We start from the raw sequence: 25,176 nt of genomic DNA on the forward strand, positions 1-25,176 counted from the left end.
TCTACTTAGCAGTCTTTTATTTGGTACATAGACATCAGTATAACCGAATGAAAACAGAAAAAGAATCATATTTATTTAAACTGAGACACACTCAGCAATCAGAGTCCTTCTGTATTCACTAGATGGTTTCATTTGCAAAGTGTTTTTCAGGAGCAATTCAAGAATTTACTCAGTTTTGCAGAAGGCTTCTGTTTTATGTGCTGCAGTGTGTCTCAGGCTAAATGACTCCACAGTATGGAGCTGCACCAGCTCAACAGCAATTTAAAGCTATGGCGAGTTTGGTTCTGAAATACACAAGTATGGTATAAACGAAACAGAAAATACAAACATTAAAGCATTGCTTTCTCATTGGTACAAGCATCAGGCATTCACTACTTCTCTACTCATTTTATCACTTGTTCTAATTAACACACATGTTGGGCAGGCAAGAGCACATGAACTTATTCTAGTAATGTCCCTAGTGAAGTTATTAACACTGGGAGATGTGACATGTAGCAGCAAATGTTGCAGTACTGACAAGCCAAATTAATATACAAATTAAGATAAATCTGAGGTACTGCATGTTGTGATCCTGAAATCAATGAATGGAATAGATTAATAAGGTTAACTTAAATTATGCATTAAACTAATTCGTATATGGCTTATTAAAATATGGCAAAAGCCCAACTAATAAACATATTCTGAAGAAACATATTATGAACATTGTGAATAAATAACTACGATGAACAGAGAATGAAGCAATAAAAACATTAAGTCATGATCTGCTTGCCATCAACATGCAATTCTGTTTCAAATTCTCAAATTTCTAACATTCTTCTTCCATTCGACTGAGAAAGAAAAAAATAACTGAAAATCAAATTTGAATATGACAAGAAATCAAATTACACTATTATTATTAATTACAATAACCAGTCTTTAGGAACTTATCAAAATGTCAATTTTTGGCAATGTTTTCCATTTATAACAGAAGGAAACAATTAAGAGGAAACACAAAAAAAGAAAAAAAAAAGTTCTCTAGAGAACAGGTAAAAATATTCTTTTTTGTTTCACTTCTTTTTTTCTGGACATTGGGTTTTGTTTTTCTTTACATTTACATATTTTGGCATCATACTTGTTGCTCTCATAAACAACACACTCTCCCGATATAAAACTGTGAGATCGTATTTTCTATATTAAAGACAACTTTCACGTGTGAAACCCTGACAGTTCATTCACAACCTTTAAAATAGCTGTACTTTTCCTTATGCAGTGTAATCAGACCTGGTGTACTGTATGTACTGACTAATTTCATTTATTAATAATAAATACATCTTTAAAAACTACTTCACATGTCTTGTTTTCTCGTTTTACAATTTATCCCACTGCATTCAAGGCTGTAAACTGTCAGCAATTTAGCACTCTCTCTCACACACACACACACACACACACACACACACACACACACACACACATATATATATGTCAGTATAAAAAACACACATATATATATGTCAGTATAAAAAAGCACTGAACATGTCATGTGCCTTAGTCTAAGAGAGGAATTAATACGACAGGTAAAGTACATATGAGGTATTTGGTCACATTTCACTATAAATCATAAGAGTTATTTGGCAATATCAACTCCATCAGTAAAAAGAGAAAAACAGTTATTACTTTCTGGTATCAGTGTATGAAAATATATGTATTACTCACTAGTTATTATTTTATTTTAAAAGTTATATATGCTAGTTCTCTATCGAATTCCATGTCTTAAAGGTAACCATAGAAAGACTTGAACTAAAATGTGAGGAACTCTATTGGGTTTGAGGGTTTTGTTTTTTTTTTTTGCTTTGGTTAATGGGAAGCTGATATTCTAATGTTTTTAGTATCGTGGCTGCCCTTAAAAAAGGAACAAATGTGACATCTAAAACGTCCACTGAAGTAAAAGACAAATAGATTTTAGAAAGCAATGAAAACCATTACAATACAGCATCTTTGGATATAACTCAACTTGGTTTTCACTGAGTATTTGGAGAGGTTAAAAGCAGAAAAGACAGAAACTAGGTTTGTGCCTAGCTTTGTGACAGCAAATACTTTCATGAAAAAAGGGTCACCAAAGAAACCTGGAAAATAGTTAGTAAGTACTTAAAAACAGTAACAGATCTCCAGGACAACCACTGGTTCTCAGATAGCCTTCCTCTTGTTAGTGGTGCTGATAGGAAGGTGCTAGAACACCTCCGTCAACCACAGCAGGCTGAGGAAATAGTGCTCTCTAAGTCCATTCCTTCCTACCAGTGTTACTTTTAGGCTTGTATTGAACTGTATGTTGTATTCCAAAAGCAGAATGTGCTCCTCTGCACTGGTCAGTTCTCTGCAATGGCTCTCACAACATCAACACAGAGGTCACATACATCATTAGCAAGCACTCTCCCATTCACTCTGTCTGGAGAGGAGAGAACTTTTGTACCTTAGGGGCAGCATCTCTGTTAACAACACATCCAGGAAAAGCCCCAGAGGTCAGTGAGTCATCCTAAGGCTCAGAGTGAATGCTTTAGCATTGTAGAAAGGTTTGGGTGTGGCAGTATTGGAGTCTGAGACACAGGGAACACAGTGGAAGGCGCTGGCTGAAGGCAAAAATATGAACGTTGTTGTCTGAATGGCACAGGACACTGGCACTAGCACCCGAAAGACTAAAAAAGATGGGCTCCAATGTGCACAGGGCTTTTGGTCGAGGTAGGTATGCTTAACCAGCAGCAAGGCAGGCAGATGGTTTACCTTGATAGCTCCGACTTACTTGTCAGGCTGAGGTAGCTATCTTTGGAGGTAATTTGGTGCGAGGGGAGGAAGGGAGAGAAGGACAGAGGGTGCAGCGTTAGCCACTCCATTCCACTCTTCTGGCAGGTTAACGTGGTGACACTATCACATATATAAGGCTACAGTGGGGAATCTCACTCACAGCTGAAATTAACTGACAATAACAATTCTACTAGGAGAAGAATTATGCTATGTACTTATAAACATCACATAAAATAGGAATCTACAGCATCTGTTCAGTCATGCTAAGGCCTCAGAATTTCAGTTTGGCAGTTTTCTACTACAGCATTAGACACATTTATTTTGGTCCGACTTCAGAAATTCTCGTGCAAAGAAAAGGGAGAACCAACATAATCAGCAACTGCCCTTTCTTATCTGTATAATTAGAATCATGGAAACTAAAAGTCTTGTAATGAGGACATTAAATCAGAATTATTACTAAAATTGTGGTGAAAAAGGGCTTTGGGTTAAGACCAGAGTTGGGTTAAGAACAGAAAGTAGTGTGTCTTGTAGAATAGGTTAAGGTTATAGGACTCTACATATACATATACATTTACTCCCTTACAGTCATAAGCCAGACTGCGTGTGTGTGTGTGTGTTACTGAATGCTCAAGGAAGGGCAGGTTGGAATAAGGCTTTGGTGAATAGTGTGACATGGAGTGGCCAAGCACTGCACTTTGGGGGGTGAGGGGTAGAGGAGAGTGTGTAAGGGGTTATCAGCCTGTGCCAGTGCCTGTGCTCATGGTTGTGCCTTGTTGGCAGTTGGGTTGCTGCTCAATGAGAACCTGGCAGTGTGCCCCTGCAGCCTGGCTCTCTGCAGAACTACTCTGAAGCTGTGAACACAGAGCAAATGTCATATGGGTTAATGACACTACTGCTATTAGAAAGTACTTAGAATCAGAGTAATGAGCTACTTGGAAGCAGTGAGAACAACAGAGTAAATGGGCTATTTAGGTGTGTTTATGTGTGTGTGTTTACCTGTGGCATTAGCTCAATAGCCTCAGTGGTGCGTATCGCTCCCTCTTTAGGTACTGTGTCTCCCATTTGTCCTGCTCCTCTCTGTGATATTGTCCAGTCATCCTGGGTGCCCTTTCTACAAAATGAACTACTCATGCGTACACACACAAACACAGAGATCATGTGTATCAGTGTCGGTACATATAGTCAAGGGTTAAAAGGATTTACACTTTAGTGAAAATATGGGCATAGTGTCAAAAACTAAGTGTAGTAGCTAAACAAAATGATAGCTGAGTCAAATTTAAGCAGTGTCCAAACTTAAATGTACTCAAGTGTTTAAAAGTAAAATGTAAATTAGACTGAAACTGGAAGTCATTTTTTAAATTTCGACATGGTCTCAAATTTACAAATTTAGTACAGTAGTACAGAAGGTGTGGTTGGAGTTAGATGTTTGTACTTTTTCCTGTGACTTTATCTGTATAAATGGATTGATGTCCATCTACATTGCTCTTGGTCTTGTACCAAATTTTCCATGACATAAGCATAATTTATTTTATTAAACAAAATCTAATATATGAAGAACACAGTGAGACTAATAGGCAGGCCACAAGTGAAGGTGATTAGTTGTGGTATTTATATAAATTGGTACTGATAAATCAAAGTTACTAAATAAAGTAAAGCGTTATTAGAGTTAATAAGTTATAGCAAAAATAATGAACTAAACAATTATTTAAGGCAAAAGAAAAAAACAGAGTCCTGTTTTGAAATGCGTACTAGGTCTAAGATTTTGAGATGAGCACTAGGTCTTAATGAAAATGTAGGGAGTTAAACTATATATTATCATGCAAATATTAATTTACATTTATATTCAGCTAAAGTACAGATCCAAACAATACTATACAGCTCTTTGAATAGTATTATTCAAATCTGTATAAATCTAGTGGAAACATGCTACTAGATTGACCCAGCCTAAACCATGGAGCAACAGAATGTAAAACAGCTGGTTACAGAGCAGCACTGGAGGAGAAGCTTCACTGACACTACATGGCATGACTCTCTGTTTGGATAAGTATTTCCAGAGTGGAAAGCTCACCTGCGGCGGTATGCGAACATGAGGAAGAGCACACAGAAGATGATGCAGGCCATTCCAATGTGGATGCCAACCACTATTCCGGTTACAGAGCTCTCTCCATCCTGCCTGCAGTTACACATGCTTTGCCCTCCTGTTCACACAGAAAGACACACACATTTCACATAATGATCACCATGTTTTCTCCGCAGCCAGGACTGTCTGAAAAAAAATCAAGCATTTTAGACAAAATTTAAGGGCTTTAAGGGCTTGTCATTGTTCCATGTTGGTTTGTTGCCAATTCTAAAAGCCCAATCAGCTGCTTTATGAGAAAAGTGGTAATGAACTTGATTTAAAACTCTCCTATAGCCACATCTCACAGGAGACAACTGCTTGTACACAGCTCTTTCTTCTTCAAACAAACTCATTTACATGGAAGCTCTGTAATGCCCTTCAACCTGCAATATTTTAAACTTGAGAACATCTATAGCCCATGATCTCTGAGCTATTGACCATAAACTGAGCTTTTAAGGAAGCATGAAACTCTCTGCTTTACACTTACCTTCATTAATAAGCTAAACTGCTATGGGATTGTGTTTTAGTTTTGGACAAAAAAAAAACAATTCTATTCTGAGAAGATAAGTGTTGGCAGCAAGATATCTTTACAGTTATTAAAAAAACATGATAGAAAAAAATTACTGAAGGTGCTCTTAACCTTACCATAGACAGGAAATATATATAAAAGTGAGCTATAGCTGCAACATAAGCTTCCTTAACATTCTGTCTGAAACTAGTGGTAGAGAAATCTCACTAAAGAGCTGAATGAAATTATGCTACAGGCAATAATACATACTCACACACATATGATGTAGGAATATCTGCCTTTATGTAAATATATAAAAGGTTAGAAAGCTGAGCCTAAGATGACATGATTATCGAGTGCCGGGTGTGTATAGTGTAGCTCACCAACACTGTTCTTGTCTCCTGTTCCACTCTCAGCCAGCGAGACGAGGCGCTTATTGCCGATGCTGTCTCCGTTCCCATTAAACGCTACCAGCTGGATCTCATACACAGCTGCTGGCTCTGTGAAGCCACACAGAAAATCACCTTTAGCTGTGACAATCCAGTCAATATACTGATTACTATTAAATATCACATCACGTCATGAATATGTTCTGTATGTGTCTTTATGTACATTGCAGGGCTAATCCAGACTTATTTGCAAATGTTTTAAATGACGTAATCAGTGGTGGAAAGAGTATTGAAAAATCTGACATGAGTAAAATTACTACTACTCTAGTGATAATTCACTTGAGTATTGGTAAGGAAAATTTTAATAAAGAGCTATGTGAGTAATTAAACAGTTTTCTATGTCTACAATCAAGAATATTTTCAGATTTTTGGAGCTACTGTGTATAAATATTATGTAGAAAAGTAACCTGTAAGTAGATAAAGTAGTTTTTCAGCATACAAGATAAGTATCACGGTTCAAGCTGATTTTAAGGAAATGGCATTGTCAAGTCAAGAATATTTTCATATCGTCTATATACTTAAAAAAACAGACAAAAGTTAAGTAATTAGCTGTCATTATACATCTCCAGAAACAGTCTGCACTTGACAAATTTCTTAGGACTTCCTAACTTCCTAATTTAACCATTTTGCCAAATATAACCACTAATAAATAAAAAAATAAAAAAATAAAAGTGCTAAAACATATTATGTAATCATAATAGTCATATGATACACAGTGTTAAAAATCAATCTAGCTATGCAACTGGTTTTGTGTGTGTGTGTGTGTGTGTGTGTGTGTGTGTTGATGTGTGTGTGTAAAGCTAACCGAGGTGTGAGATGGTGTGTGTGTTGATGTGGCTGGGGAAGAGCTCCTCTGGACCAAACTGCTCCTGAGGCACGACACGGTGTGACAGTTTAAAGCCCTCCAGCTTCCCTGGTTTACTGGGCAGTTCCCAATAAATCTGCATTGCAGTGCTGTTCAGAACTTTAGTGAAGAAATTGGGCATGGTGGGAACTATAGTGAGTGTGAGAGAGAGAGAGAGAGAGAGAGAGAGAGGGAGAGAGAGAGAGCTTACATCAGAATCAACTTTATCATTCTGAGAGTTTAGTTGTTGGTATTTGATAAATTTCATGTCATCCTCCATGACATACCATGTTGTGGTATCAGCGTGATGTGTGATGACTTACCGCCCCCTAGTGTTGTGGCAATGACAGTGTTGGACTTCTGGCTGGCCCCCAGAGGAGAGTAAGCTTTGAGGTAAATGGAATAAGTGGTTGCTGGTTCCAGATTATTAAACTCATGCTGGAATGTGTCCTTACTCACAGCCTCCTGGAGTTCTTTACTGTCTGGCTCTGGAAATGAAATAATGTGAATCTTATTGATCAGATCATTGCACAGAATTCCAGCTTCACTAAAAGGTAAGTGGTGGATGACCATTTCTACAATATCTACACCACCACTATTTTATTTGGTTAATTAACTCATGTCCAAATCACATTATATGTCCTACAATCAAACCCACAACCCTAGTAATTCCTGTCCTCCTTTGCTCTCTCACCTCCAAGCATGCGGATGTGCAGCACGTAGCCGATGATGTTGTCGCTCACGTGGCTTTCAGGCTGGTTCCAGCTGAGCTGCAGGGATGTGTGTGTAAGTGGTGTGGCCGTCAGGTCCTGCGGAGCCTCAGGAAGTGGATTCTCAGGAGATTGAGACACAGCTAAGCGTGCACTGGCCTGGTTGGTGCCAGCGCTGTTCTCTGCTATGCACTGATAGATGGCCTCATCCTCAGCAGTGATCCGGGTCACAGCCAGAGTGCTGCAGAGCAACAAGCATCCGCATCATCAAAGGAAATGACATATTTGGAGACTAATACGAAGTGCACTGAATTTGGTGATTAATATGAACTGTGCTAACTTTGCTATGAGCAGAATGGACATGAGATTGTACCTGTTGTTGTTGGTAAGTTTGACGTTGTCTCCAGGAGTGAGGATCTTGCCATTTTTCAACCAGATCAGGTGAGGCTCTGGGACTCCCTGAGCCTGGCAGGTAAACACTGCGCTGCCCCCTAATGGTTTAGACACAGATTGCGGCCACTGCAGGAACTCGGGTGGAGCTGAGAGAGAGAAAGTTCACATTTTTTTCTTTAGCTGTGTATTTTTGTGTGTGGACATATTGTTTCTAACAGAATGAGAGGTTTATTAAAGTCCAATCCTTAAAATAAACGTAATATGAAGCACAGCCCTTTTACAGAACCAGACCACATCTTGAACTGGATTATTTTTCTTAAACTGTGCAGAACTGGTTGTAATATGAGCATACTCATACACAATGCATACACAGAGCATACACATTTTCTATGAACAGCAAGATCTATCAGTCTATCCTTGACCTTCCTACATGGAGCATAAATGTACCGGCTTCCAACAAAAAAGACATATAAGCAGGACTGGACTAAGACTGCAAGATAGAAGACATGTAAAACACAAAAGAAGCCATAAATCACTGGCAGCACGATGTTCATGACTCTGTACTCTCAGACCCTTCAGATACAGATCTATTTGATATAGTTTGAGTTAGAGAGTTTTTCTTGTCATTCTAGCCATATACAAGTATACAGAAGAATGAAATAGCATTCTCCAAGGCCTTGGTGCAACAGTACAGAGATCACAGACAGCAGAGTACACAACTGACAACATGTAGAGCAAATTCAAAAAAAAAAAAAAAAAAAAAAGTGATAGTAGATCATTTCTGACAAAATAGTAAGAAAATATCTAAATTTGCTTCACTGTATGCAGGCTGACAGACAGGCAGGATTAGTGTTATTATGAATAATAATATGAATTATTATGTAGTTAATAAATGTAGAAAATGAGAATGTGTGTGTGTGTATCTAAGAGAAGGTAAATGGTCCCCCCCCAAGCCCTTTATGCTCATGAATAGAGACCGCTCAACAATCTTTACACACTAACCTCAAGTGAAGTGTAAAGCATACACTGAGACCGGTGCTCATGTGTGTGTTCAGAGCTCATTTTAATGTTAGTACATTGCTGTGGGAGAGAGGGGGTGCTTTCTTGTAATAAATCCACCCTATCAGTCCTGCCTAGCAGCTTGAAGAGCTCTTCACAATCAAGCATAAGTGAAAGCATTAACTCAGAAGAGCTGAATGCTCTGCAAACAGAGGCACACTGAATGAAACACAAGCTTCACTAAGATGCTGTACTCATTTGTCTGTCTTTGTGAGCTAACTACACTTCTCTCAAGGCTGAATGAGGTAGTTTGTCTCAGTTTGGTGCTGAAAGAGAAAGGATGACTTGAGAGGCTCCTCTGCGTACAGGAGAAGTTCAGCTGAAGAAGTTCATGGTCATGGGAAATGGTTGAGTGGACAGAACCACATTAGAATACACTGTTGTGCAAACACAATGGATCTACTCCATTTTCTCTCCCATCTCTCTAGTCATTCTCCATCAATTTGTCGGCTGCGTGCCGCTGATAGGCCGCCTGCCGTCCCCAAAGACTGCAAGCATCACCGTCCCCCCAATCCCCAGCCTCTCGCAGCATCCCACCCACACCCATGCGCACTCCCACCCCCACCCTTAACACGCACTATTTCCTAGAGGCCTGCTGGAATAGGGTCAGGGGGTCAAAGTTGGGAGGTGATCCTGCACTGAGACACATTATTCTGCCCCTCCTCCTTTTCCCCATCCCTTCTCCTATTCTTTCATTCTCACCCACTTATTGTCTCTCTCACCCTGCTCCACCTTTATACATCAACCCAGCCTCGTCCCCTCTTCCTCATTCTCTCTCTCTCTCTGTAAGGTCCTAATATATCCTCATTTATAATCCTTTCCATGCACATCTCTTTTTTTTCCTCTGTAGAAGTGAGCGTAAATCTAAAGTCAAATCTGATAACCAACCGGTATCTACTTTACACTGTATTAACAAAGTAGAAACCTAACTTAAAAGTTCTCTCCCCGTCTGTCTGCACCCAGATGGCTTTTCATTGTCTGTCTCATATCAGGCCACATATGCCGAACTTGTTCAGGCTAGCTTAGCATGAGGACAGAGGGCAGACAGGGTCAGAGCAGGCCAACCCATGACTAATTCTCATTTAAATACTTCCATTTTATGCAAACTAGAGCTTCCCATGCCCAAACACACACACCCAAAAAAAAAAAAACTGCTCAAGTTCAAGGGCCTGGGGCAAAACAGGAGCACTGGTCTGGGAACCGCAAGCAGATGGTGTGATGAGCAGGATAAGTAAGAATAAGCACCAGACAGCCTAGTAATTGCACATATATGTGGCACCTGCATCACTGCATATAGTAGAAATTAAATTACCACTGAAGCTAAATGCTGAGTCACAAATGGAAGAGAGTCAGATAAACCTAAGGTGATAAAAAGACATGTTATATTAACATAGGACCAGGAAACATGATATCTTAATCAGTGGTTCTATGACATTAAAACAAGAAATAAACGAAAATGCACAATTAAACAAATATAAGAACAGGACTACTACTGGGAGGTAAAGCTGAGGTGGAAAGGCAGGAGTGTTTCTTTTTCTTTGTTCCTCTACCAGCTCAATCAATAAATGAATGAATGCATTATCCTGTGAGGGGGAAAGGCTGATAGAGGGAGCGAGTGATTGACTGGCTTATGAGGACAGAAGCAGAAATCCTCTGGCACAAATGACAGATATTCAACCTTTTATTGCATGCTTACCTCATATGGTATTTGAGAGTCAATATAAGAGACATGCATTCATATAAAATATATCAAACTATATATTTATATATGAAAGTATATATTTATAAATGATCTTTCATTTCAAATAAAATCGCAATGTGCTTTACATGTACAATGTTTTGATCTGAATGAATTAAGCACAGCAAGAGTTATGTATGTACGTTTATAAATAGTTCTGAAGTCTTGTTAATTTCAGTAGCTTCATAGTAAAGCACTGGATGTTGTATGAGTGCAAGCAGCATTGTAATAAGAGCTAAATGCAATATGTACATGATTATATGAACCCCCTCCCACCCCTGTGTGGGAGGCAGGGAGGGTAATACACACTAGAGTGGCTTATAGGGCATTATCAGAGTCCAGCTGGAGTCTCACTCTTTTATTATGAGATGTGGGTGTATGTCTATGTGTGTGTTGGTTTGTGCATGCAGAGGGTCAGGGGCTGTGAAGAAAAGGGTGTCAACTCAGCCCAGAGGTCACAGTCAGGCCCGGGCCTGGTTAATCTAGTCTGGCCTACCCAAAAGCACAACCTAGTCTCATTTATCCTCATTCATATCAGTGTGTGTGTGTGTGTGTGTGTGTGTGTGTGTGTGTGTTTGTGTGTGTGCTTGTGTGTGCATGTGGGGACAGAATTAGGATATGGCTGAATGGATTGGCTTGGGGCTATACACATAAAACCAATCAGGTCTGGTCTGAGCCAATTTCATTTCATATGTGACCTCCTCAGGGCAGCTGCACGTCCCTTATGATCAGCTTCTGATACTTGACATTAGCCAAATGGCTGAATGGCAGCAGTCCTAGGTCAGCCATTTTCCATTTAAAGAGCATATATTCAGTATATATACAGTATACCTGATATACCAGGTTAATATCACAGGTATCAGACCTCGACAAGATATAATAAATGCTTTCGTACTATTCATACTTATATTTGTGTATATGTAGAAACTGATCAGAATGATGAGAAATGATGCTCGGTCTATGTAGAAATGCAATAGAGGAAAAGTATCATTTGTCTGCTCTACACTTGTTCTGTGCAAAGTAGTGAGAGACCCTAAAATGAGTACTTCTTTTATGCTCAGGTTACAGGTTACTAATATGTGCGTTTGATGTCGCCATGGCTGAATTCTGGAAAACAGTCAAAAATGCCTTTTTTTTAAAAGAGTTTTTGGTATACTTTGACATCTCTAGTTAGTTTCTAGTCTTCACTACCAAACCAAACACAGTGGTAAATATAGTCAGTATCCGTAAAGATGTCACAAACCTTGGTAGCAAAGCATGCTTTTCTCACAAGTTATCTACGTGCCATAACGAAAAGCCTAATCAATTCAATTTGTAATTAGATACCGGCTGTCAAACTGTCTGCAATGCTCCTGTGCAATCACATCATCATCAAAACAGAGAAAAGCGCTTACACGTTCTGTACAGATGACAGCGGACAACGGTTTAAAAATGTTTAATGACCAATTAACAAGACATTAATGATAAGAAATTTAGTCAATAGAACAGAACCGATTGCTTGGGTCTAAATGAATCGAGGGACCTTTACCTCTGGTGATGAGACGATGCTACAGAGACTGATGTGGATGATGCTGATAATCAAAGTGAAACCTCATGTCCCACTGTAGGGTGTCTTTCAGTATAATTGGAATGCAGTCTTTAGATGTGATTTTCTCCCTTTTCACTTTTAGTGGTAGGCAGATTTTAAAATGCTATAACTTTCCTTTTATTTAGAATACAAGAGAAAGGGAAACATATTTCTGTTCAGGAAAGCCTGTAGTTTGTCTACACTTTTAGGTAAAATCTAAACCTCCCATCTGAAAAATTTTAACATTAGGAGCACTTTGCCCTTTCAGTTACATATTATTAAATTGTTGAGTGTAATGTGTTAACTTAAGAGCCAGTGACATCAGCTGCCTAATGTCTACTTTTAGCTACCTGAGAAAATGTTTTTCCCCAGTGCACTAGCATAACTGTCAGAAAAATATATGATATGTAAATGGTGGAGGTTTTGGAGCAGTCTGGATGGGATTCTTGTCCTACCTTGCACCACCAGTCGGCCCAGTGCGGTACGTCTCATCCTGCTTCCAGGTCTGTTGGCTGAGCACACGTATACTCCAGAGTGCTGTAGGGAAACGTCAGAGATCATAAGATTACCCGTGCCCAACACTTGGATCCCCTCCACTCCAATAGAACGTCCATCTGCAAGAGACACACACATACAGAAAAGAGATCAAATATGAGTGAATTAAAAGCAACAGAAACTTACCCTAGCATGTACATGATTACACAGGACTGTACATACCATTATCATTATATTTAAGTAGAATAAACATAATGAATAAGAGAAAATGTCAAAATTGTTTGTAAGGCAGTTGGACCCTGAAATGTTGTAACAATGTATTCTACCATCAACCATACACTATGTTTCTACAGAACAAAAAGATTGTTTCCAAGAAGATATCCACCATCATACAGTGTTACAGTTGCATTGTGCCTCCGTAAGACTGCAGTATGTACACTTGGGCACCAGGCATGCATGAAACCAGCTTTAAATCATCTACCACATTGGTTAAGCAATGAGTATTTGTGTCAGAATTGATCAATTTTACCCAGCCTGCTCCAGGACACAATTGGTCGGGGGTTGCCTGTGGCAATGCACTCTAAGATGGCAGTCTGGTGGACGTTGATGGTGAGATTTTGAGGACCTGAGAGAATCACTGGCTCCTTATAGGTACGAGGAGTTGCCACTGTGTAAAGAGAGAGACACACACAGAAAAACAGTGAGAGAGAGACAGAGAGACAGAAATAGAAATGCTAATGGGCAGGTGTCAGACATAAGTAAGATGTAAAGGCCAGTTTGGCCATTGGTCTCACCAGTGACAGTGAGCAGGGCCTCGTGACTGTAACGTGTGTTAGCAATGTTTTTGGCTACACAGCGATACATTCCACTGTCAGCATGACGCACACCAGTAACCTGCAGTATGCCGTTGGGAAGGAGAGTATACCTGCAGAGAGAGAGCGAGAACCACAGAACAATATAATACAGAATTGAACATGTGTATACCTGTATTTCTCTAGGCGATAGAAATTAGGAAGAGAATGTTGACAACACTGTCCTAACTGTGGATACAGTGTGTGGGTTTGTAACCTGTCATCATCTGTGTTGAGTGTGGTTCTGTTCCTCTCCCACGTGATGCTAGCCTCAGGGATCCCATTAATGGCGCAGTGGAAGCGTGCCACCCCTCCTTCATCCACAGCCATGGACTCTGGGTGGGTGTGAAACTTGGGAAGAGCTGGCAGAGAGCAGAGATGAAAACAAATGGTTCAACACACAGTGTGTTAAAGGGTCCACCTCCTTTACTCCCCACATTTTTCTCATTTGGCTGACACCTTTTCCAAGTGACTTTCAGTTGAGGATTTGAACTCCCTTCTGAACAACCTTCTGATCAGTAGCCCAAAGTCTTAACTATTGAGCGACCTCTGCCCTCTTTAACATCAAGAGGCTTGTGATCAATAATGGAGGCCATTTTTAGAAAGAAAGGGATTCTCTTAGTAGCCTCTGGCCTCATGGAAGTCCCAGCAATGAGGAGGGAGAGGATTATCAAGTATTAAAGGGTCCCTAGGTGCATTCTTTAGAATTAGAATTCATAGGTGTAAAGTCTTCACCAGGATAAAGCGCAGTTAGCCTTCTGTAAGTGTGAAGACCACATTCTCATTCCATGAAGCAAACAGAGATGAACAGGACCAATCCAATTAAGCAATCAGAACTCAGTTAGGATTTTAAAATGGATATTAAATGATGTGCATAAATTCAGGGACACTCACATGCAAACTGAACTCGTGCCTTACGGCTGATCAGCATGCCATAGCGGTTCTGTGCAGCACAGTCATATTCTCCCGCATCCGTCTCGTTGATCTCGCGCCGTTTCTGGAAGTTTCGGATCAGGAGCATGCCATTGCTTAACACGGCCACTCTGGGGCCCACTTGAATAGGTACACCATTCCTCCTCCAGGTAATAGTAATAGGGCCCTCTCCCTCCACCTCACAGTCCAGCATCAAGGGACGGTCCCTTACAGCAATGACATCATGGGGCTCTTTAATGAAGGCCAGCTCAGAAGCCCTGCCCAAATCTGTGAGAGAAAAGCAGCAAGAACGGAAGAGTCAGAAGGTATAAAGCACAGCTTTTTTTCACCCTTTTGATGTGAAATGTGACAGGTGCTTACAAATGGCAAAAAGAAGATAGTGTGGTTGAAATCCAGCATTGGTGATGAGATGAAAATGGTGGAGCAGGAAAAGACTGCTTCATATTGATGATGATGATGATGATGATGATGATTATGATGAAGCTGATGAAGCAAAGATAACATCATTAAACAAAGGAACAATTTCAAATTGTATAAAAGAGAAATATTAGATAATTGTAACTTTTTGTAAGAGTCTGACAAACAACAGTCTTGGAAGCTTGACTCTGGGAGGCCCTAGTACTCGCACTCCCAGTTTTATAAAGCTGTAAATCCAGTAAAGGTCAGATTGAGAATGGGCAGAGAGAGGAGTGATGGATCATATAACAGTAATTGATTAATTGTATGATGAAAGTATGGTTTTACACCAACACTGACATCACTGCTCCTTTATCTGCCAAGAGATAATGAGTGAACTATGACACCATTTTACCAGGAATACTGTAATAACATTAAAGCACTGGAAATGTAATAGCACCATTACCAAGTCGTTAATATCAGCATTTGTAGCAGATTCAGTACATAGTACCGATTGGTCTGCGTCAATCCATGTCACTAAGCTCATGGAGTCTGTGAGAAATACTTTTTAGCGTTTTTTAAATGATCCAATGTATTTGGCCACAGATTGATTTATTCTTAGAGAGAGAAGGAGATAGGCAGAGGAATTGGTCTGAGGCTGGGAATGCCACAATGACATCTTCATTCCCTCTACACACTACTGGGTGTTTGCATGAGAAAGTTGGGGACAACAGCGCAGGAGGGGCCGCAGGCTGGCTGAAGAGGGGCTGCTCCAGGCTATTCATCTCAGCTGAACTTGCACTTGACTTTCCCTAGTCTGATTGATGGCTCTGTTAGCACCCCCCATCCCTCTCCATCACCCCAAAACAGCAACACAATGCTGCCAAATGCCACAGAGCCATTCAAGCACCCAAAGCCACGGCAATGTCAGAAGTGGAGGGGATAAGGGTGGAGGGAGAAGGGAGCAGGGTCACATGATCTGGGGTTTGGGGTAGACCAGTGATAGTACTCCATCTTCGCTCCCACCACTTTATAATTACTCTTGCCCCACCCCCAAATCTCATCATCCCCCGCCACACTCTGTGGAACCATCTGCCCTCTCTCCCTGCCCCCAGCACGTTTTCCCCCTTTTCACTTGAACTTGGGGGTGACTTTCCCATGCCACCCGATCACTCAAACTTTGCCTCTATCCCTGTGCCGCCAACACGCCCATCTCTTCATTCTCTCTTTTTTTGGGGATGTCTGTGTTGGGTGATTCACTGACGCAGACCCCGACCCCTCTCATACCCTGCACCCAAATACTCCCTCTCCCAGCTGTCCCCAAAAGACACAACAAAACACTCCAGTCGCACTTGAACTTGAATGCAGCCAATTGTGAAATTGAGAGTTTGTCACCTTTCAGCACATCTGATGACCCCATGAAGCCATCATCACAAACTGCTGTCTAGCCTTCTGGCCCTTTAGACACTTATCACCATTCTCTTGCTCCTCAGGACATCATTACCCTCTTCCATCATTCTTTCTGTCCTGTCATGTACTCATGTATGTTCTCACACAAAAGATTCTAAAAACACTAAAGTTTGCCTCACAAGCATATCAAAAGCATTAATTCTAAACTCAGGAGACTCTTCATAGTCTATAAGTACAGGAGTGCCAGGTACATCATCATCATCATCACTGTGCTGTTACTGCAGCACAATGTAGATTTGGGGCCATGACTCCACCACACAACACACTTTGGTTCATTTCCAGCTTGTGTTAAGCATGAAACAAAGAATTCTGAGAGAGAAATTTCACTTCATTCCCATTTTTCTTAGTAGTGCTACAAATTAACAGATGGGCAAATTAAGAAGAACCAACATAATATATCTTATTAAGCCAGCAGAAGAGCTGTTGTAGAAGAGATTCTACAAGTCTATGGAACTGTACTGGAGGGATGAAAACCATTCTTCTAAAAGATATTGCCTCAAACACAGTTAGTAATTCATTCTGCTAGCTTTTAAAAAGCAGCCATATGTAACTTTTGAGGATTTGAAACTACTACATGAAACCAACTGAAACCAATTCATGTTATTGTAGGCATCTTCAAAATGTCAGGTGTGCAAAAAAAAATTCCTCACTGTGAGGTTTAATCTGAAGCTTGGCAACCCATTCATATATTTAAGTGAAAATCTAAACAAATTTTCTCCTGCAGTTATAATCTCCACAGACTTACGGCTATGAAACCACCACAAGCCACCAGAACAGTTTCAAAGAACCTTGGCATAGATTCTACATGTCTCTGGAACTGCACTGGAGGCATGAACACCATTTTCTCAAAAGATGTTACCTGAGTTGTGAGTGAGAGCGCTCTCTTACATGTTGGTCCCATAGGAGTTCATTTGGGTTGAGATTTGGTAACTGTGAAGGTCATAATATATGATTTACATCGTTTTCATACTCAGATCATTCAGTGAATAACTGAAGCATAAACAATGTCCATAAGGTGCTTCATTTAAACCTCTTAAATTTAGACTTACACTTCTAAAAAATTCTGCTTTAGCAGCTTCACAAGAGTGCGAGATGTAACCAGTATGGAAGTGATATTACAGTTTCAATTGGACAAATATCATAGTACTGTTTTAATCCAAAGGCTTGGACCAAATATCTGTATTTCTATTGGTTTTTGTATTGACTAAAATATCTCCACAGGCTATTCACTAAAATCTGAAGTGACACGTTGGACCCATTTAACTGATCACATTTTTTTTTTCTGAACTATTTTGCTGATCACAATTTGCAGGAGGTTGAGCAGTATGATGGTAACAATGGCTTCTTTGTTAAATTAGAGCCACTTAGTTATGCCTACAGCGCCATCTGCATTCTACGCTTCCACAATAGCGGGCCCATATCCACTCGTAAAGCGCTATGGGACCGCCTGGCCCTGCATGTGACTGAGAGAGCAAGTTTGGGGATAAATTCACCTCCCATCTGGGTGTCATTAATAAGCAGAGGACTTTGGATATTCACTTGGACAGGGTGCACCCCATCAAACCCCTCCCCCATGGGTAGACAGTGACCCCAGGCCCTAAAGGTCATGAGAGAGTGGGTGCAGGGCAAGGAAGAGGGAGCAGCTTGTGTTTGGTAGCTAAAGCCCAGAATGCCCCCTATCCTTTTGTTTATTGTTCTAAAAGCTGGCCGTGAACTTCACACTTTATTGTGGTTTTGCCTCATGCTGAAACCCCCACAAACAGACTGGGGGGGGGTTCTGGGTGATACGGATAGGACATACATGGCTAAATCCCCTTATTGATTGCGTCCCTTCTTTTAAGCCCGTAACATCAGGGCTAGACAAATAAGAAATTCTGTTGCAAAATCTGAAATTGAAATGCTCTTCTCTGGGAACCACAGCTTAGGGCCTCGATTCAGAATTTCACAGTTTGATTCAAAAAGCTGTTTTTCCCAGGGCTATTATTTGGATAAAATGCATCATAAAAGCACTGCTAAATAAACTACACATGTAGCAGCACCTAGATAACTCAGGGTTTTGACTACATTATTAATCCAAATATAGACTTAAAACAGCCTATACCTTAAAATCTGTGAATATCTTTAAAAGTAAAAGAGGAAAAGTTGCTATGTATTAAGCAGGCCCGCTGATGTATTATGAGACAACTTCAGTTTAGGACAAAAGGCAGGCCAAACGTAACCTAAACAGGTTTAAAAGAGTTTGAATTACTGTATATTGTGCGAGATCCTTAAATCTTCTTTTATGGCCCCCGTTGTAAATGTTTTATAGGCCACTGCATAGAATGAGCAATACACCCTGCTGCCTCTTTCACACGTAACAGAGCCTCCACAGCCTCTGTGTTTCCATAGCCTCAGTAGTTGGTCACAGTATAAACACAGTGCCATGGTCTCTATAGTTTGGGACAGAGGGACTCTGTCTGTGGAGCTCTAAGTCCAAAAGCAGCAGGAGAGAAGGAGCCCGCGGCAGGCCTATTGTCTCTCTAATGGGAGTTAACTCCTCGCTCTGGCTGGCGGACTCCGTGCCCATTCGCTGCCAGAGCAGGCACACAAACGCACAGCTCTTACCTATTGTTTAAAGAGGGATGCTCATTAAAGTGTGTAGGCCAAATGGGGAATGGGTGTGTATAAGACACAAGACCATTTCCGATTGAGGTTTGGGCCAAATTAACTGTGAGGCATGTACTTACATCCTCCTTACTACCCCCTGGGACTTAATGGGGTAGGGGGTAATTAAATTAACAAACAATTAGAGGGAATGGGTATAACTCATCGATAGTCTTAGAGTAACTGACTGTCTTTGACTTATCAAGGGATCAACCTGATCTGATAGAGTTAGGATATATCTCATCTGCTATTAGGACTTCTCATGACTGTCTTGACTTTTCAAATACACAGGTTTTGGTTTCATAACCTCTGTTCCTCTGCATCTCCTTTTCAGTCCCCAGTTATGCCCTACACTAATAAAAAACAATCACAATCTACTCGCAATGTTCAACATTTTTCATTTCAAAAATTACCTCCATCATGCTTAGCCACACGAATATCAGTCAAAGCAGCTAAGTTTTTTTAAATGAATAATATGAACTATAATCTTAGACTTACACATTTTTTGGAAGTCTGTAAGAAACACATGCTTAATGGTGGTCTGTCCCATTTTATTGCAAATTCTACACTGACATCTTTGTTTGCTTTCCTATGTTTGCTGCTCTTGAAACACACAACACACACCTCTCACACAAGAGGGTAAGTGCTTAAAAATGATAATCAAATACAAAGCATTTACGGTACAGGGCTACTTTCAAATGTAACATTTACACAGTTTGACTAAACTGTGCAGATAACCTTTTTAGTAAAGGCAGATGAAACCATGTGTAATGTAATGGTTCTGGAATGAACAGCGTCTTTCTGCATGAGGAAAAGTTCTGTGGTGATTAAGGAAGACCACAACTACTAAAAATTCTGAGCCATAGCTTTCTGATAAAACCTCTGTCATACTCCATCAGCTGCAGTATAACAACATACTGTGTCTTCAGTCTGATGCAGCTCTGTACATTTTATACCATCTGGTAGATGACGGAGCAGTTTGTTTTATAATCCCTTTCCCCTGCACTTCTCTGTGATAAAGAACTCAGCATTTGGCCCTAATGCATATTCCCAGCAGCACATTTCCCACAGCATTGAATTAAGTTTGGCTCTAATTGGTAAACATAAGACAGACCCAGCACATGAGCGTATAGCAGCAGAGTGGTTGATCCATGGGCAGAGAGAATGGATGATTTGCCCCCCTCCCTCCTGTGCGTTGCTGGATTGGGCCTGAGCCGCACGCTGTGTGGATCTTTTGGATTAACCCCCTGAACCAGAGGGGAGCCTTGTTGGATTAAAGGTAGCTTGGTTGTGACTCTATAGAGATGTGTGTGTGTGTGTGTTTGTGTCTTGGTCTCAGGCAGCTGCAGGGATTGCCGCCCCTTTTAATGAGATCTCAATCAGAGCAGCCATCCCCCTCCCCTGAACCTTTCTAAGTCTTATGGAGATGAGGGGTGTTGGGGTGTGCCAGGGGTCAGGGCTAGAGGTCAGTGCCACTGTCTGGCCCAGGTCTGTCTGTCTGCTTCACACCGATGGCCATGAACTTGCTGCTTCAAACCCAAAATCTTGCGCTGTTCATAAGTTCAGCCTCAATCCTAACACTGATGTATCAAGCACAAGAAGGGCTCATCTTGTATTTTAGGTACCTTTTTACAGAAATTTTTGGGACCAAGCTAACAAAAATATCAAAGGTCCTTTAAGCATTGATTAATCAAATAATATTCACAATTTAATAAAAAAAATCAAACCATTTATCATTTATACCCAATTTCTCTTTAAAAAAAAAAAAGTACCCATAAGCACCTTGAAATCATTCCATTTTGTGAACTAAGCACAAACGGTTTCTTGAAGTTTCAGATTCAGTTGTGAAGAGTTACATGTATGAAGATGTTTGAAATTTAAAATTTGTTAAAAAAATGTTTTGCAATTTTCCTAATGTTTGATCCTCATCATTAATCAGCTAACATCAGCTACCCAAATAATCTGTATGCCCGTGAGTCATGCACTTAATATACACACACATATTAATAACATCAATTACACACACATGAAGACCTTCAATTACAGGTGTTACATTATATTTACACCTACAATTACAGATCAGCTCTCAGAGTGCTGGCATATCCAAATCCTGATCTAATGAGCACAGCCTCACATTAATTCAGAGTAAACTGCATCAGTCAGATCATGTGCACTGCAGAGTCTGGTGACCCAAAATCTTGGCAATAGCTCATAATGTGTTTATAAAGCTCAATAAGATTTAATATAATATAATTTAGTTCATAGAGCAGCTGAGAGAAAGCTCAATAGAACAAGACCAGACCTATGCAGCGCAGTGTGAGCTGGCCATAAACAACTGATACCCAAACAGTAAAATAAGGAAATATAAAAATATGCGCAATAAAATATCGGTGAAAAGAAACTATTACGTAATACATCATAATAGCCTAAATAATAGGATAATTACGGCACCAGCATCCAGAAGAATTCTCGTACGATTTGGGTTTATCTAAAAGCTGATGATGTAAAATGTTGTATAAGAGGGAAATAAAACACAAATATTTCCTGAAACCCAAATTCCATCAGTGATGTTCCTTATGTGTACCTAAATTCTTTAGAAATACATTTAGCTCAGATTCTACAATAAATAAATAAATAAATAAACCGAGGTTAAATCTGAAGGTAAGGTAAAGACTATGTGATGAAGTAACAGTAGTAATAGTAATAAGCATCATGGTGTGGGCCGCGGAACAGCTTTAGTGAACTTGAACTTCTAACAGCTTACATCACAGAAAATAAACACAACGCGCGTCACTCACAAACAACAACAACAACAACAACGAGGAGAAAATGTTACAAAGCAGCAACGAGCTGTTTGTGTTGATTAAATGCATCCAGCAATCATATAAATCTAATAGAGCCTTTTCGAAAAGACATAGCTTATTATAAACAAAAGAAACGAAGAGAAATATGTATTAAGACAAATAAAGACTTAATTTAAAAATACAAAAATATGAATAAATATGACATATTTACCTGGTAATGTTGCCAGCACTAGCAGCAGCGACACAACGCTCATGGTCATGGTTTGGATGGTTTGGTGGTAGTCCGTCCTGAGCATCATTTTACACTCCAGAGGATGAACAGATATTTCATTAGTCCTCAAGTCAGATATTCAGTTTTTAATTTTTTTTTTTAAGAACAAGAAGAAAAAAACAACAAATAATAGTATCCTTCTTCTGGAAAAGTCAGCAGAACACGTCTACACAATCATGTTGCTGTGCACAAAGCCGTGCGTGTCTCTCTGTGCGTGTGTGTGTGTGTGTGTATCTGTGCATGCACACTGACCGCAGCGCTCTGCGTTTAGACGCGCACTACACTCACGCGCTGCCAAACAAACGACCAGAGACTCAGGAGAGCGAGCCACAGAAAGCAACCAATCAAAGTGCAGGGGGCGGGGCGCCCAACACGCACCGCTTATAAAAGTGAAGGACCGCGCGTGCTTCTTGTAGCTACATATAGCAGAAGTAGTCAGGATGTCGCGTGACTACCTGTGGTGAAGTACCCAAGTCACGTACTGCAGGTAAAAGAAAATATAAATTGTATATAGGCTAATGTCGGGTTAGGGTTAAAGGCTACACTCTCAGAAATAAAGGTACCAAACTATCGGCTACTTTTCCTTTTCACTTAGGTGGCCTTTGGCTTCTTTAGTAGCCTACCTTCAGTATAAAAAGCTCTAAAAGCTAACTAAATGTACACAACATGCACCTTCTCAGGTAAAAGCTACATACTAAAGGTACAAAAGATGTACCCTTATTAATGTTCCCACCCCAGTAACAAAGAAAATTACAATTTGGTACCTTTATTTTCTGAAAGTGTACCATGAACTTAAGTTAATTGTGATGGGTCTGTGAACACAGCCAGAGGGTCTGTTATTTTTTTTAGTGGAAATCAAAACCCACTATTATTAAAAATATTATATTTGTTAAGTTTTAATAAATTTAGTTTCATTTATTGAGTACCTATTAATCTCAACATCAAAAACTCAAAATCTAACAGGCCTATGAATGATGTCAGCTAATGTGACCTAATGCATTCTGTTGGTGGAAATCTTTAATGAAAAGCTCTATAGCTCCAATAAATAGCCAGAATATTATTGTATACACTCTTCCAACACTTTATTAGGAATACTAGACTAAGACTGAGTAGGGCCTCCCTTTGCTCTCAAAACAGCCTCAATTCTTCATGGCATGGATTCCTCAACACATTGGAAACATTTCTTTGAGATTCTGACATGATTGCATCAAGCAGTTCCTGCAGAGTTTCAGGCGCACTTTCATGTGAATCTCCCGTTCTACCACATCCCAAAGATGTTTTTGGATTCAGATCCGGTGACTGGGAAGGCCACTGAAGAACACTGAACTCATTGTCATATCCATGAAACCAGTTTTAGATGACTGACATGGTGCATTATCATGCTGGAAGTAGCCATTAGAAGATGGGTAAATTGTGGCCATGAAGGGATGCACATGGTCAGCAACAATATTCAAGTAGGCTGTGTCATTCAAACGATGATTGACTGGCATTAACGGGCCCAAAGTGTGCCAGGAAAACATTCCCCACACCATTACACCACCTCCACCAGCCTGGACTGTTGACACAAGGCAGGTTGGCTCCATGGATTCATGTAGCCTTTCTGTCAGCTTGAACCAGTCTGGCCATTCTCTGTTGACCTCTCTCAACAACAAGGCGTTTCCGTCTGCAGAACTGCCGCTCACTGGATGTTTTTTCTTTATTGCACCATTCTGAGTAAACCCTAGAGACTGTTGTGCATGAAAATCTCAGGAGATCAGCAGTTATAGAAATACTCAAACCAGCCCTTCTGGCACCAACATTCATGCTATGGTCAAAATCACTGAGATCACATTTTGCAAAATGTGATGTAAGATAGCAACTTGCATTATAAGTATAAAGAGCAGACTAACTTTCCTTTGGTTTTAGGGTAAATTTATATGTGCTTGATAATGGAGCCTGTTTTATTGCACTAAATTTTACTCAACTATCAAATTCAAGAAGTTAATTATTAATGATTCCTCTGACAAAACTAGAATAATACATTCATGTCATTCATCTTTCCAAAAGCGTAAATAACCATGTAAAGTACAGATACTCAAAAATGATACTTTCATTACAAAAGTATGTGGCGTTCTTGTGCTCTTTTATTGTACACTGCTTTACACTGAGGAAACAACAGGTGACCACCTCCATTTTATAATGGAAACCCAGTGTCCATAGATAAACATTGGACCACAATGAGACATTGTCATTTGTCTACTTTTGGTCTGGTCTGCTGTGATTTGGTCCCTAAATACAGTATAATGTCTTTTCTGGAGTGTATAAAAAACTTATATTTGTCTGAACTAAGGATGGGCCTTTAATGTTAGCAAAAGTGTCTTTTTATCGGTTTGTTCTGTTCAGTAAAGCTAAAGCCATCATGCTTTCTATTTGACCTTATAGATCTGTTACTGGGAACTCCACCCACATAAAAAAGTGCAGGTTTTTGTGTGTGTGTGTGTGTGTGTGGAAAAATTATGGTGGTCCCAGTCCCAGCATAAACTACAGAAGTCTGAATTCTGTTACAAATTCCACTACCCATTACTTTCAATGCCTGCAGTGCAAGAAACATGTTCACTAAGCTAGATATATGCATCGTTAATGGATCCGATTCATATTTGTAAGGAAATAGGGAAAAACATATTTGTTAAAAATTTATATAACTACAAATATCTAGTATTGTCATAAAGTCTGTTATATGCTCCCACAGTACTTCAGGCCCTTTTTGTCTATTTTAGTAGATGACTCAAAATGGCACTGGTGCTGTACTAGTCACTTAAATAAAGTCTCATTGAGAAAAATTATCATATAATTTCTCGCAATGAGAAATTATGATATGAGCATTTGGTATCTCTTTGCTATTAAAGTGGCCATGGAAGAATGGATACAATTGCTTGCAGGAATGCAATAGCCATTTCTCTTAATCCTAATCAATAATCAATAACAAGAACTGGGAATATGTGAAGGCTATAGTGCATTTAAATCCCCATTAAGCTTACTGGGCTTTGTTTTACTTGCTTCACGTTTACCTACAGACCCAGGCATTTATTTAACAACATTACATAGGAAAGGTTTTATTTTCTTAAACATAAGATTTAGACATTTTTATATGCACAATAATATTGGGATTCAT

At 39.9% G+C, this 25,176-nt stretch overlaps 1 protein-coding gene across 2 annotated transcripts; it reads right to left on the minus strand.

Moving 5' to 3' along the window:
* On the minus strand, positions 1-22,277 carry LOC113542277 (immunoglobulin superfamily DCC subclass member 3). 2 transcript variants are annotated; one of them, XM_034312798.2, is made up of 15 exons: positions 21,966-22,277; positions 14,802-14,924; positions 14,403-14,708; positions 13,726-13,870; positions 13,452-13,582; positions 13,187-13,324; positions 12,618-12,776; positions 7,779-7,944; positions 7,390-7,646; positions 7,019-7,183; positions 6,657-6,845; positions 5,786-5,902; positions 4,844-4,973; positions 3,772-3,898; positions 1-3,626 (listed from the first exon to the last, which is right to left on the minus strand). In XM_034312798.2, the coding sequence occupies exons 3-15, from the start codon at positions 14,632-14,634 to the stop codon at positions 3,510-3,512; spliced, it is 2,073 nt and encodes a 690-aa protein (XP_034168689.2). In that variant the 5' UTR covers positions 14,635-14,708; positions 14,802-14,924; positions 21,966-22,277; the 3' UTR covers positions 1-3,509. The 2 variants fall into 2 exon arrangements, with proteins under 2 accessions (XP_034168689.2, XP_026795474.3); XM_026939673.3 differs by lacking the exon at positions 14,802-14,924.
* Between the last annotated feature and the right edge of the window lie 2,899 nt (positions 22,278-25,176).

This window comes from Pangasianodon hypophthalmus, chromosome 1, assembly GCF_027358585.1.
Source record: "Pangasianodon hypophthalmus isolate fPanHyp1 chromosome 1, fPanHyp1.pri, whole genome shotgun sequence".
In the NCBI taxonomy this organism is placed as follows: domain Eukaryota; kingdom Metazoa; phylum Chordata; class Actinopteri; order Siluriformes; family Pangasiidae; genus Pangasianodon; species Pangasianodon hypophthalmus.

Excerpts from the sequence above, each read along its gene's own strand:
- LOC113542277 (XM_026939673.3), bottom strand. The coding sequence starts at position 22,053 with ATGATGCTCAGGACGGACTACCACCAAACCATCCAAACCATGACCATG. Across the intron at positions 13,583-13,725 it reads CTCAACACAGATGATGACAG|GTATACTCTCCTTCCCAACG; the intron begins GTTACAAACCCA and ends CTCTCTCTGCAG. Across the intron at positions 12,777-13,186 it reads TGTGTCCTGGAGCAGGCTGG|ATGGACGTTCTATTGGAGTG; the intron begins GTAAAATTGATC and ends TGTCTCTTGCAG.